We start from the raw sequence: 14,748 nt of genomic DNA, 5'->3' as shown, positions 1-14,748 counted from the left end.
ATTTTCTTACTAAATACATGTTTCACTGAAAACTCCACTTTAAGAAACATCAAATTTGCTATTATTCATGAGGAAAATGCACACTCAGGTGTTGAGATAGGCTTGTGACTTATAAGAGGAAGATTGTCACATCTAGAAGTTGGAGAAGAGAAAGTTCTGTTGAACTTTTCAGTTTTTACCCAAGAGACTTTATTAAACCAAGATCAGAGCGATATCAGAACTCTTGCACAAAGTAAGCAAGCGGCTTGTGTTGCATTACGAACCGGCCTCATGCAGGAGCTCCCAGCTGCTGCAGACAACTGAAATGGGCAACCGCCTCTAACCACAATTTCTTTTCTCAGGCAATTGTAACCATCCTCATTAGGGTTCTGCAAAGAAGCTCTACAGACACAGAAAATTAAACTAAAAAAAACTAAACTTGGATCAGCAATTTACAGCAGGATGTAATTATTTATTTATTAATTTTTTTTTTTAAAGGGCAGTAGCTTTAATGAGAATATGCTACAGCTCAGAAAATATGGTAAATACGATCAATGGAAAAGTGAAATGTACAACAACCTTACCTGCCCCCTACAGTTAGTGGCCTTTATCTTGAGTTTGGAGCTGGCTCTATGAAGCCTACAGTAGTTATCAAACATATCAGCGATACCCTGCTGAGACATGAACCCAGTTTAAAGCCTTCAGTAGGCAATTATATTCTTGTATCTCCCATATACAGTACAACGTTGTGGATACGGGTCCAAAAATATGTGCTGACATGATGCACATCCTATATCTGTCGTCAGCCATGAGCAGCTGTCTCTCAGAGGGCTAAATATACTACGCGGCTGCTGTGCCACACTTTTCCAGTGCAAGCTAACCCTTCTCATGTTACACTGTATTTTTTAAATAAGATAACATGGACAGGGTTCGTATGTCTCAGGCCCCTCAGCGGTGTGGAAGGTGAAGAGGTTAATTCACACTGTGGGGGAGAAAGGGCAATTTTCTTTATGGATTTATGCCATGTATTTTTCAGTGGCCATGGTGAAGAAGCTGCTGAAGGCTATGTAGGTGTATTGTTTTCAGCCCGTCAAGAACAACTAAAGCTTGACAAAAGTATTGCAAAAGAGATTTTATTACCTATGCGCTGGATTTCCCAAAAATATTTAACACTTTGAGGAAATGAATGTATGATCGAGACATGCTATCCTTCATTTTAGAAAGCAGTGCATGTGGGGTGTGTAGCCATATCATATCTCACCTGCCGTTTAAAGTGATGCATTGGTGTTATGACAGTCACACTTATGGTCGTCTCATAAACTCCACTCATGCACACGTCTGCATAACATGAACTGAAGTGTGGGGCAGATATTTCAAATCAGCGACCACTTTTCTTAAAATCCTCATGGCTAAGTCACAGGGCATCAAAGTGTTTTACAACTGTTTAGACCTGTTAGAAATTACTGTTTAGGTATGATGGGACGCTGGCATGGTCACAGAAATACAGCAACAGCTAATCAAATTTTTCTTGACTCAAGAAATCTTAGATATGCTGAAGTCACATATAACAAAGTGTAAACTGTAATGAGTGAGCTTTTTATCTGTCACTGTTCCTCCCTTACTGCAGAGAATGTGACACTCATGCATACAGCTATGAATAGCTTTTACCATAATGCACAGCCCATGAGGAATGGAACGGTGTATTCACTTGGCTAAGCATTATTATTTCATGCTTCCATTCTCCATCTCTGTTTTGTTATGGCAGAAGGTCACATAACCACATGGGCCCATATTCAAAGTGAATTTTTAAAGCTTTTCGTTGGATTCGGTGTGATTGACTAATTGACTTTTTTGTGTGTGTTTCAGGATAAAGGAATGGGTGGACCAGATGCAAAAAGAGTTGATCACATTAACAGACACAGCCAGTAGCCTGCCAGAGTTAATACAGGTAAACTTGACTTTGTGTCAATTATTTATTTATTTTTTTTAGTCTTTGTGGAAGGAAGTATATTATGATTCTACTGCAGTTATTGTGCACATTTTCCCCTAAAGTGATTAATAATAAAAGTATATTACTTTAGAGTTACTACTAGTTGTATTTCTTGTATTTCCTTAAATTTCTGATTTAGTAACATAGGGCGTTGTGGCTAAATTTGGCATCCATACTTGGTTATAATCAGCTCAGAGCAAACAAGCAGGCTGCTCGAGTCTTGGCAAAATAAATAAGGTTTAAATAAAATCCACATTCAGTCTTGACAAGCTCCATAATGTGTACTTTTTGTCACTTGCACGACGTCAGTTGTCACCAGACATCATTGGTCTATTTATAAAAGCCTCTCATTACACATAGCATGGCATCATTTGAGTCTGCCTCCTCAGTGTACACGCTCAGATAAGATCAACATCACCGCGATACTGTGATGGCCACAGTGCCTGCACACAGTCACACACAAACTGTGAGCGGGGAGCTTTTCGGATCCACATTGAGTGACTTAATGCATCTGGCTCTTTTGCTGCCCGCTCACTTCAAGCGTAGAATCAGTCAGCTGTAAAATGTCACTGAAACCACCATAAAACATGTTTAAACTTGCTGTGGTGAATTGATTATCACTAGAAAGTTTGAAATAAATATTTGACCATATTTTGTGCAGCTGAATCCATTTAAAATGTTGTATGCTTTTTGGGACCCACTTGTTTAAACGGTGTACTGTAAACAGCATGCAGAATTTAAAAGGGGTGTTATAATGCTTCCACGTTAATAATACATGTGAGGAATTATCCAGATTGCTTGGATGGATAAAAACAAATACGTGCACGCGCGTCAGTGCTGTGGTTTGTAGGTCGGACAATAGAATTCCTCTAGGCTGCTAAATAATTGGCTGTTTGGCATTTGTGTTTCTTATATGTTTTGCTGGAGCATATTCCATAGCACAGTAAATGGTTTTCTTACATAACCTGACAATGCAATTTAATCAGTGGATGCCTAGATCTGTTTTTGAATCACTGGGCATTGGCTGCTTGATCTGATGAAGAATAGAAGATGACCACTGCTGCAGAGCATTCTCAGTCAAAGAAGGGTTAGGGTTTGGGTTTTCTGATACAGAAACCTGTCTATCCTACAGTTAGGGTTTTAGGTTGGGTTTTAGGTTGCCATGACTTACTTGAATCATCACTCTTTTGGCATCTTTAAGCCTTTCAAAGTTGTAAATCTATTATCATATATATATTTGTTCTGCTTATCTCTGACCGAAGTTTTTTTTTTTTTTTCTTTCCCTCCCCTGGTGTCTTAGATATATAAAACACACAAAGCTCACTTCAGTGTGGGGTCGAACAATGCAACGGAACTGGTGGCAACGGCTGCCGGGAACATAGAGAAACTGCTCGCTAACCGCTCCCAAGCCCTAAAGGTCAGTGTGATCTCCTAACACAAAATTGTCTTGTTGCAGCTCTAATACTTCCAGGAAATCAATGAAATGAAGGATGCCATTTGCCCATCTCCTCTTTGGACTCATGATACTTTGCCATCACACTGATTCTTAAAGTCTGTTCATTCCGTATTTTGAGATAGAAACATATCGTATAAATTTTAGGCTTTTAAACTTTTTTGCAAAATCAGGTCCTGCATCTCTCCTGGCTCAATGGCCAGAGCCCAAGTAAACACAGAAACAATCTGCTTCTCCTCATTTCATGTCAGAACAGACGCTGGAACACAGCCACTGCTTCAGGCCATGCACTGATCCAATATAAGCAGACATCCTCCAGCCAGATGACTTAATGCAAAGTTACCAGTCTGGGTTTCTACATGGTGAATAATGATAAAAACATTTGCATTGTGTGTATGTGTGTTATGTCACTTTTTGCAGTGTTGAGAGAGAAAAAAAAAAAAAGACTTTTGTATAAAAACTTTCAGGAAACCTTTGTCTGAACTCTGACCCATGAAGGCCTGTTGTCCCCTCGTACTTAATACATATTGGCTGTTTTCTTGGGTCAGATGTCTGAACAGAACAGAAAGGAAATAATAAGGGCTACACTAGCTAAGTGCTTCCAATTCGGAGTGAAGTGTTCCTGATAGTTTTCTCTGTTGAATGGCTTACCAGACGATTGGCTGGGCCAGATTTGATTTCCCACATGTGTGTGAACCACACAGAAAATCTCTTTATAAAACAACAATGGTGGACATGGGAAGAATTCGCTTCTTGAAAGTCATTTTTACTGTAAGAATGTTAGCATGCTAGTGTTAACAAGTACAGTATCACAGAGCTGCTAGTGGAGGCTATAGACTCTAAACCTTGTTTGCATTTAGTTAAGAGCAAACTAAATTGATCCATAAAACCTTTCTCTAGCTAAATTAAGATCGCCGGGCAATCCTGGTCTCAATCACTCTGGCTCAGAGGAGCCAGAAATATCCAATTAAAGCCTGACAAACTGTTGCCATAGTTACATTGCCATTGATTAATCCATCAATCCAGCTAAGTGCTTTGTTGTTTTGTTTTGTTTTGGGGTTTTTTTTTTATCCTAATAACTACTAGGGTGATGAGGGACAATTCTTTTTCTGGTGTTATTGTGCTGCACTTTTGGAGAAAAACACAACTGCTCAGTGAATTGAGAAGTTGGAAGACAAACTGTTCTTGCATTTTATCAGCACCATCTGTTATGTATTTCACCTGCACAAGATAATTGCAGTTGTTTAGCTCTTTTTTAAAATTTATTTTTTATTTTTTAGCCAAACACCATATGCTGATGTAATTTTTTTTCATTTTAAAAATTCTATTACTTGTCATTGCATCAGCTTTAAAGCGGAGATGTCCCATTGTAGCTTGGTAACTACTGTAAGTGGTGTTCTGTATAATGAAATGGAATTGAGCCAACAGGAGGGTGATCAATTTATCTAAGTTATTGTCACAGGTCCACTTAGCTGAATTATGACTTGAAATGGAAATTGGGAGAGGACAACTGCAGCATCTGTAATGTTCCTGACCTGGCTAACACTAATCTAATACAATAACTCTGATTTACCACTCTAAGTAGCCCCCCTTCTTTATTTCTTATCATTCTGTATTCCTCCTCCGTGTGTCATGTCTCCTTCCATCGCTCCCAGATTCTATCTTGAAGGGCTGATTACACACAGCATGCCATAAGCATGTAAGGGAATGATTGTGGGAGAGGTCATAGCTTAGTGTCTGAGAGAATGCAAGAAAATGGTTTTGTGTGTGTGTGAGAGAAATAAGTAGCAAAAAAATGAGGAGAGCACCTTTAGCCTCAGCTCCAGCATATAAAAGACTAGAGGCCTGTAAGAGACCTTCCATTTATTAGTGTGCTTGTCTTTCACAGTACCATACACTTTAGCAGACAGCACAGCAGTATTTCCACTTTATGACCTGTTAAACTGTGTCACTGTGCTGGGGGCCACATATCACCATTGACGTTGTTGGGAATATAATCTGATTTCATGTTAATTGCAGAAACATTGTATTTTTGGGAGCATCCAAGCTGGAGCTCATAAATTATAAACAGCTCATACTCTCTTCATAATACAGTTGGTTTCCCATCGTTTCTACAATAACCAGTGTATCTGTATTACTGCTTTGGTGTCATGAATTGTCCTACATATCGCAGAACACAATAGTATCACTTATGTTTTATACAGTAACGGGTGCATGATGAATGAACAACCAGCCTCCATTATAACTGTTACTGAAGCTATATTGCCTTTGTTTTGTTTTGTTTTTTTTGACTGCTCTTCAATATGATAAGAGATGGTATCACTCTGACTCCATTTAAAGGTGTACTGCTTCTTTAAGGCAGCAATACTGCCTGAGCTCTTGGAAACCCACTTAAGTCTTCTGTATTCTGTTTTTCCTCCCTTTTAGCTGAACAGTTTAATGTGTTGTGTTGGAAATAGGCAGGACTGGTGATATTTCTGTTGCCCTCACACTAGGCCAGGGGTCGGCCAAATAAAACCCACCTTAGCTTAACGGGGGTCAAGAGCTCAAAATAAGTCACCAGCCTCTCGGCAACAGGTGATGCAAACAAGGCCGGATACATATTTTGATTGACAAAAAAAAAAAAAAAGATTTTGCAAGATCACCTAAATCTCTAGGATTAAAACTATTACATTGAAAAAAATAACTAAATGAAATGTATTTAAATTAAATAGCTATTATTTATTGATATTATTTTTTCCTCAAAGCCGCAGGGAACCAGGCAGAGGCAAGAAAGAGCCGCATGTTGCCGCCCAGAGGAGACAAGTTGGCCGAGTGCTTATGTGTTTGTGTTTGTGTGCGGGTGTTCCAGCAATTGTCTGTGAGCACAATCCCATTAAAGGATGGCTGCTGTCATTTACTTAATCAGGGACTTGTTTGGATTTCCTGTCCATCAGTCTGACATCCGCCCATCCTCTCACCTCGATTCAGTTGCTGCGTTTACGTTTATTCAGTTGTTTCTTATTCACTTCACCAACACCCCCCACCCACCCATTCACTATACCTCCCTCTGCTCCACATCGCCCAGCCCTCACCCTCTGTTTCCTTCTTTCACACTGATCAGGTTTTTCTCTTTTTAGTCATCCTGTGCTTGCAGTACCCCCCCCCCCCCCCCCCAAAAAAAAAAAAAAAAAAAATCTCATTTAGCAAATGGGTTCAGGCTGCAAATGCATCGTTCTCTTTTATTGTGTCAGGATCATCGTTCCTTACTCGCTTATTTTAACCTTTTCCAAAATAATATTTCCAAAGTGCCAGTGATATGAAAGGGGGAATCATTTTATTTCCTAGCCACTCAAGGCTGATCAAAGAATCTCCCTCTTTCATGTTACGCCACAATATTCTGCAATCAGTATGCCATAGCTGCTATTCGATTTTGTTTTTTTTTTTGTTTTGTTTAGTTTTTTTCAAGGGATATTTTATACATTGTGTGTGTGTGTGTGTGTGTGTGTGTGTGTGTGTGCGCAGGACTGAAAATTGGCTCCTACATCTCTTTTTTTTTTTTTTTTTTTTTTTTTTTATTACTTCAGAAGAGGAGCTTCTTTAGGCGAGTCCTGTCGCTGTTCAGTTTCACTGCTGTTACTACTCTTGAGATTAGGCTTGCCACTTGTGGCGTTATTTAGCAAAATCCTGTCCTGTGTTTTTGTTTGGTTTTTTTTTTGTTTTTTTTTTTTTATTTTTCTTCTCCATCCCTCCTGCAAATCTGGTTTCTCTGTCTGCATTGCTTGTGATTTCCTCTTAACTTCCTTTTCCATGACTTCACCCTCATTCGCTGTCACTCTTCATTCCCATTTTGGCTGTGCCCTGTTTTCCCATTCTCTCCCTTTCTGTCTTTTCCAATATCTTCCCTTTTGGATGTGCGTGCGTGTGTGTGCTGCACTGCAGTTAGAATCGGGACGATAAATCCTTCTGAAAGTAAGGACATGTTTGACTTTAAAAGTTGATCTCCTGTTTCCCCCCATTTCTGCATCTCTAAGTCATCTTTTGCCTTCTGGCAGTTCTATCTATTAAAGCTGCAAAGCTTCGCAGCACGTTCAAAAACAAACCAGCAGAGAATGTTTCATCATCATAGAACAAATAAATACGGAGCCAGATTTTTGCTTTCTTATTTGCAGTAAAGATGTGGTTATGTAGATACTTAGCACCAACCTACATATTTTCTCTAATAAAATGTATCCTCATATCTTTAAACACAGGGAGAAATCTTACTATATCCTGAAACATGAATTCAATTTAAAATAAGACTATCAGCCCCATGAAATATTAATTCCCTTTCTTTTTGGAAGAGAGAGTGTTGCAGCCTGATGCTGTAAAAGCAATAGGAAGTTAGATATTATGGCCTCTGCACCTAATCTGGCATGCAATTTGCATCCAAAATTGCACTCCCTCTTGGAGATTCAGTCATAATAAGTTGATTTTCAGATTCAGTGTATCTTACACTTTCCAAAACTATCATAATCTGCAGCATGTATCATAAATAAAATTATCTGGACAAAAGAGCCACATAACTTTTTTTTTTTTTTTTTTTAAGTATATCCTTTTTAAAATGACTAAATAATTTTTAGTCTTGGAGGATACATTATTTTTGTTTTCTAAAAATTAGCTTATTTATTTTGAGTGAAACGTGTGAGCTGATGGCTTTACTATAGCCAGTGCTGTGCTGCTAGTAGCTCAGCATGTCAGTCTTTATTTTAACTTTAAACTCCAAAATAATTAAATTGTTGTAATACATTGTAATCATCACACAAACAGTAAACCGACTTAAGAGATTTTGTGTGATTTCGTCGACTCAATAGATGGAAGCTGAGAGATGGATGAAGAGTATTAGTGCACTCCTACACTGCCTTGTTCCTTTCCTCCTTTTCTGTCTCCTTGTGCGTCTGAGACTCGGACACATCGCCTTCATCGATACATCCAACCTGTATTTGACTGTGTAACTGTCAGCAACACTATCAGTGACACCTGTTTATCAATTGTGAATGAACCCAGAGCACATTCAGTCCATTTGGTCTTTACACCGACCGCAGCTTCTTTTTTTAACCTGCACTGACAGTTACAGTAGATGGCCTCTCTCTGATATCGAGGCCAGCTCTGACTCCTTTTTCATCAATTATTGATTTGTGCCTCTTCACCAATACTCTGTGATGGGCCCTGTGGTGAACTTCCCCCAGAGGGATAGGTCATTTCTCAGTGATACAGTGATACTGACACAGATCTCCAAATCCGTTCTGTTAAAAATGTGAGGAGAGTTTCTTCTGTGGTTGAAAAGCAGAATTTCACAGCCGCTGCTACAGAAAATATTAGATACAATGAATAATTTTCTGCTCAAATTAGAGTTTTAAAGTTTTATATGTAAGAAAGTGCAGGTGCATTAGATGAAGGCGATTTTCACCAGGAATAGTTTTATACAGGAAAGACATGTTATATTCAGGCTGACATATCTATAGACAATGTTTGTTGCATGATTTAGGGTCAGTATTGTGCTTCTCTGGTGAAAGCTTTCATTTTGTCAAGTTTGTTATATTCATTGCTGGCAAGGCGATTAACTGAAGTTACTTCTGACAAAATGTTTTGCTCACGTTACAGCTGAATGCAGTAGACCGAACATAAAATGGCTGCAAAAGTAGTAACACATCCTTTTTGTGTCCTCTGAAATATCAAATCTTCAGAGTCTTCACTTTTGACATTAAAAAGCTAAGAGGGATTAAACTGCCTGCCAACATCAGTTTTAGCTGATGGCTAGTCTCAGGCTGGCCTAAAAGTGAAGAGAGGGGACTGACTTTTTGGGACAAGGGGGAGGTTATTCTGTGCGAGTGCCTTCAAGGAAGTCCTTCGGATTGTGATGCTTTGTACCAGCTTTAAGGGAAGCTTGTTGACATAAGCACCTGCTTAGGGGGACATGGCGGCCTGCCAAGACCTCCTCCAGACAGACTGCCCACGTGGAAGAGAACAGACTGACCTGTAGAGAGGATTCTGTAATTAAAATCAAACAGAGATGGCAAGTAACAGGAGATAAGGGAGAGCAAGTTTCTTTTTCTTTTTCTTTTTTTTTTTAAATATGTTTTTTGGACAGAGCTAAAATTACGGACGACCATAAAGTAGGGAGAGGAATTTATGAGATGTTATTGATGGCACTATTTATTGTGCTTATCAGTCCTGATCAGTTCTATGTGTGGGGAAAATAACTAGGGCTGCACAGGTTTTCAGCATCAGCACAGCTAATTTATTATTTTTAGGCTTTGATTGAATGAAGACAATCTGTAATTATTCAACATTGTTCTCTAAATGCCTCACATTCAAGCTATCATAATAATTTCTTTGTGAAATGAAGCCACAGAGCGTCGTCTTCTCTGTCATGGCAGCATCTATCAAGGGAATTGATCAGCTCAGCGGCAAAAGATTCAGACAATTTGGGCTCATTTGCCAAGTGGAGCTGGAACCCATTCCTCATCTCTAACATAAAGGAAAGACAAGGTACGGCTCCATGGAACAGACAGCTGGGGCTGTGCTGTTTGAATATTGATTGCTGAAGGTTATTTCAGGCCTGGGATTGCATTAGCAATTTGGCAGCAGATCCAAAACAGTTTGGCAGCCCACCAGAGTCTGAGCCACCATTGGTCACCATTTTTGAAACAAGAACAGTTACTTTTCAACTCCGGCCTCTTGCATTGGTTTTGAGGTGTGTGTGTGTGTGTGTGTGTGTGTTGTGTCCACAGATACAGTGTGTTTCCATGACACCATTGTCGCTAAGCAACGTGGGCATCATAAGCAGATTCCTCACTCCCAAAATGAATCACTCTCACCGTCTCCTTACACGCAACACGGCACAACTAAAATGAGTTCATTCAGTTACTCTCATCCTCCATAATCTACCATGTGGATGCATTTAACACAACATTTCTACCAGGACAGAATCCAAATTCATTACATTTTCCAACAAGGATGACAGCATATCAAGTGGGTGAGCACTTGAACAGAACTCTTAACTGTTGTGTTATGTAGTTGTGCGTAATTACAGAGAGGTCACTGATCTCTAGTGTGTGGAAGTGCGTTATTAAACTGACACTGGATGACATGCTGTGAGTCATTAGACACTGCTGTTGAAGCCCTAATCACAGAGTAGGCATGCAAACACAAACACGCACACATGTTCATGATACTCTTCACTCACGTTTATTTTATTGAGTGAAAACAATTTCTCTTGCACAATTCCCCATGAGTGTGTATTTAATTATTCTCAGATCATATGAAATAATGAGATAATGACACGCGCTCTATTTATGATGGCCATCTGAACAATTCACTCGGTCAACTCACACAATGACGCCATATCCCAAAACATCTCTCTCTGCTGTGCTGTTTAAATTTATTGTTTCAAAACGGCTGACTAAATAAAAATTCTTCCGCTCTTGTCACATATCAAGCAGGTTATTTTTGTTGTGAATTTATGCTGATGGCATCCCCGGACTAACTTGCCAGTTACAAAGTGATCTTAGTCGGTATGATTAATTTCATCTGGACGCATTAAAATATTGCCCCCTTTAGTCATAGTCAAACTGCATGGCGAAGGGGGGAAATTGCCGTTGCTATGGTAGCTCATGATTAATCATAGGACTGGGAGCACACACAAAATGGAGACTATACAAATTGTTAGAATTGTATTTTTCATATATACATGTGCACAGAGATGGAAGAACTGGGTCTAATCAGAATCCCAGGAATCCATTCTGCTCCTACATCTATACGCCATAATACAAAATCAGTTTCAGTAAATTTGTTTCTACATTTTCGTTTCCATCTATTGTAAATATGTATAGTGTGTTTTTTTTTTTGTTTTTTTTTTGTTTTTTTGGGGGGGGGGCAGGGAAATGTCGAAAATCATTCATGACTGGTCAATTTTCTTAATTATTCATTATTTGGCCCATAAAAATTTGAAAGGACCAACTGATGGCCTCAAAATATAGAAGATATTGAATGTAATATTTGGGATTAAATATGCAGTCATAAGAATGTACAAATTCTAAAAATTTGATTCTCATTAATTCACTGTGAACATTTTAGTTTTGCTATAAACTATTTCGCCTACATGGGACTCGCCATAGGACTCGACAGTGTCCAGTGTGACACTTATCTATAAATTATAGATTAGGGATTACTCTTCCCATGCCTTCAGCCAATGTGGCCATCTTCCTGCTCTTTATTTCCATGCCAGAGGAGTATGAAGCATATTTAAAAATGGCAATGATGTATACACATTTAGCTGTGAGGAGGCGTCACACAGAAGCTAAAAACAGATGGTTTGGCAAATCCACAAAACTATTGCAAAGCATATAGTTAAACTCCACAGCTCGCAAATAAACATACACACTAAAACTTTTTCACAAACAGAGAAGGAGTTATTCTCTACAGCTAGGAAAGATACACCACAAACTTTATGTACATGACACTTTATGACAGGACAAGTACTGCAAGGTAGGAAATATTTTAGAGGCCTTTTGTTGAGTGTGATGCAATGTCGTGCAAAGACAACTCTGCTCTTTGCACCAAAATCCATTAATATTTGATCGCAACAATGTTGTAGAAAATGATGAATCAGTAAAATACAGGTGTGTGTGTGTGTGTGTGTGTGTGTGTGTGTGTGTGTGTGTGTGTGTGTGTGTGTGTGTGTGTGTGTGTGTGTGTGTGTGTGTGTGTGTGTGTGTGTGTGTGTGTGTGTGTGTGTGTGTGTGTGTGTGTGTGTGTGTGTGTGTGTGTGTGTGTGTGTGTGAGAGAAAATTGGTGTGGCTGGCTGCTATTGTCAGCCCAGCTGTCGCACTCTCCTGCTTTGTGTTTTTCATGTTTGTTGTCCCATGTGAAAACTTATCAGAGGTGCTATAGAGACACGCAGTGAGCGAAACAGCGAACAGTTTCTGAAACGGACAAAGATGAATAAATCCAACTTATTTTTGTTGCCAAAATGCTGTCAACTTTATCATTCCTGAAGTGGTATTGGCTGATTTGTCTGAACATTACAGGGTAATATAAAAGGCCAAATTAACAGTACTTGAAGACATGGTGGCATACTGTGCGTGTGTGTGAGAGAGAACAGGTGTGTTCAGCATGTCAACATGGCAGCCAGGTCCAGCTGTAATTGGGAGCCAGCTGGCACATAGAAAAGCATGCTTGCCTGGAAGAGTTTGCTGCAGGTGAGATGACCTGTCAGACCAGTTTACCGTGGATGGAAACGCTAGCACCATCCATTAACAAGTTAACATGTCAGCCAGGGCTTTACTGTGTGTGAAAGACCAGGGTTGTAGTAGAAAGAGGTAACTAATCAACTTATATGCACCCACTAATGTCCACTGTCTTGTGGCGGATGCATTGTGTGTGTTTGTAGTATGTAAAAGTGTGTGTGTGTGTGTGTCTCTCTCTCTCTGCCTCGCCCCCTTTTCTCTCTCACCACTCTCCTCCTGGCTCCCTACAGACTGAGTAGGATAGATCTGACTAAAGTGCTGCCAGTCACAACAGCAGATGCTCATGTTTCCTCTGCTCTCCCGTGTGTGTGTGTGTGTGTTAATAGGACTAATGTGTCAGAGAAGGAAGTGTGTATGTTTACTCAGTACTTCTGTGTGTTGCTCACAAAAACCTTAATCAGAGCAGGTACATGCAGAACATTTGAAATCAGTGATCAAAGGTCTTTAGATGGCAGACAATAAATGATGCTGAAGACGTTTATACTGTGTCTGTGTGGGGTTATCAGTCTTGTTTCTCTCCTACCTACGCTGCTCTCTCACTTTATTTGAGAGAATAAGGCAGCTCCTGGAGATGAGAACAGAGATGGTGCCTTTGTCTGCACAGGGTACATGTGTTAGTACTTTAGACAAATACACACAGGTTTTGGTTTTAATATTCTCATGTGTTCTCAGTCCCTTTGTGTAAAAACATAACTCTTTATTGATAAAAACTCCATTTTGTGTGTATTTATCAGTATTTTATTTTATTCTATTTAATTTTTTTTGGCTCATCTTTGCAACACCTGTTATATAAATAGCACTGTCTTTTGTATTATTTACACTTAAAACGCTCTGATTGGATCTTCATGTACTGACTTAAGAAGATTTGCTACATTCCAGTGGACATCATTCACTTTCTCCCAACAGCAGACAAGCAGAGTCTTTGTGTGTGCATAGTCACTTTCAGTTTTCACTCTTTTTTTTTCCTCACTTGCACATTGTCCATTTTTCTTTTAACTTCCATCTGCGTATTTGCGGAGCATGTGTGACTACAGATCTCCTTCACCTCTGACTACACATGTTGAGGAACTTTCACCAGCTGATTCTTTTGCTCTACGACTGACTTGAAGCTTCACAGCATGTACCCAGGATCAGCTCATCTTCAGTATCTGCACCTCAGCAATATGCACTCATTAGTCATTCTATAACAGCTTGCTCACATCATTTTTTTGCCAGCTCATTAACCAGTCCATACTTTTGATGTGCTTATTTGTTCTCATTACTTACAGAACTTTTGCATTTGTGCTGCAGCCTAGTTTTTCTGACGTGTTCACGTAGCACCTTGCCACCACTCAAAGGTGTGGCGTGACAACGCTCTGGATTTGACATAGCTAAAGCAGATGCAAAGGAGAAACTGTTACAGCTGCTTACCTTTGGTTCTGCGACCTCTCCATTGGCTAGAGATCCTTTTTAATGAATGCTTGTTTCTTTGAGTGTGTGATCTAAAACTGAGGGGAATTCATCGTGACAGCTGCAACATTAGGCCAGCAGGAGTTAAAGCAGCGGTCAGCAGGTCTCTTTTAATGGTCCACTTCAAGTGAAATTACTTAAATAAACAAAGTAAACTGAATGCAACATGAGATGCAGGTGCAGGTGAGTGAATGTGCTGCTGTATAATGATTGTTTTCTTTGTGATTCACCTCTGTAGCTCCAAATTTGATTAGAATAGTTGCTGTGCATATTCAGAAAGAACAAGATTGTATCTGTTAAAATATAGAACTCATTAACAGCTTTTCTCAGTGGCACAAGCATAATATGTCAGCAGCTTTAGCTTCAGTCGTCCAGTTTTATCATATTTCATGCTTTGAGCTGAAATGGGCTTCCACAGTAAACCAGTATTGATGAGTTTGTAACCACAGGAACAGATAAGTAATTTAGTTAGAAACACACACCCCTTCTGTTTCTTCGCACCAATGGTGACCTGACTGGAAACCAGCAGAATATTCTCATTAAGTCAATGCTTCTTTGTAGTCACTGGCAACTGGGAACTAAATCTGAAAGGCATTTTGAGTGCCCTT

General features: G+C 39.4%; 1 protein-coding gene across 3 annotated transcripts in view; it reads left to right on the top strand.

Moving 5' to 3' along the window:
* The window catches only part of LOC115036512 (voltage-dependent calcium channel subunit alpha-2/delta-1-like), a 68,987-nt gene that overhangs the window by 12,099 nt on the left and 42,140 nt on the right, over window positions 1-14,748 (top strand). For all 3 annotated transcript variants that reach the window (XM_029494702.1, XM_029494701.1, XM_029494700.1), the window contains exons 2-3: window positions 1,846-1,927; window positions 3,270-3,386. In XM_029494702.1, the coding sequence (XP_029350562.1) occupies window positions 1,846-1,927; window positions 3,270-3,386 (199 nt within the window). The remainder of the gene's footprint in view (window positions 1-1,845; window positions 1,928-3,269; window positions 3,387-14,748) is intronic.

The sequence above is a fragment of the Echeneis naucrates genome, chromosome 23, assembly GCF_900963305.1.
Source record: "Echeneis naucrates chromosome 23, fEcheNa1.1, whole genome shotgun sequence".
NCBI classification, from domain to species: Eukaryota; Metazoa; Chordata; class Actinopteri; order Carangiformes; family Echeneidae; genus Echeneis; species Echeneis naucrates.
Note: the sequence above shows the minus strand (reverse complement) of the source record. Positions and strands in the feature narration are given on the sequence as shown.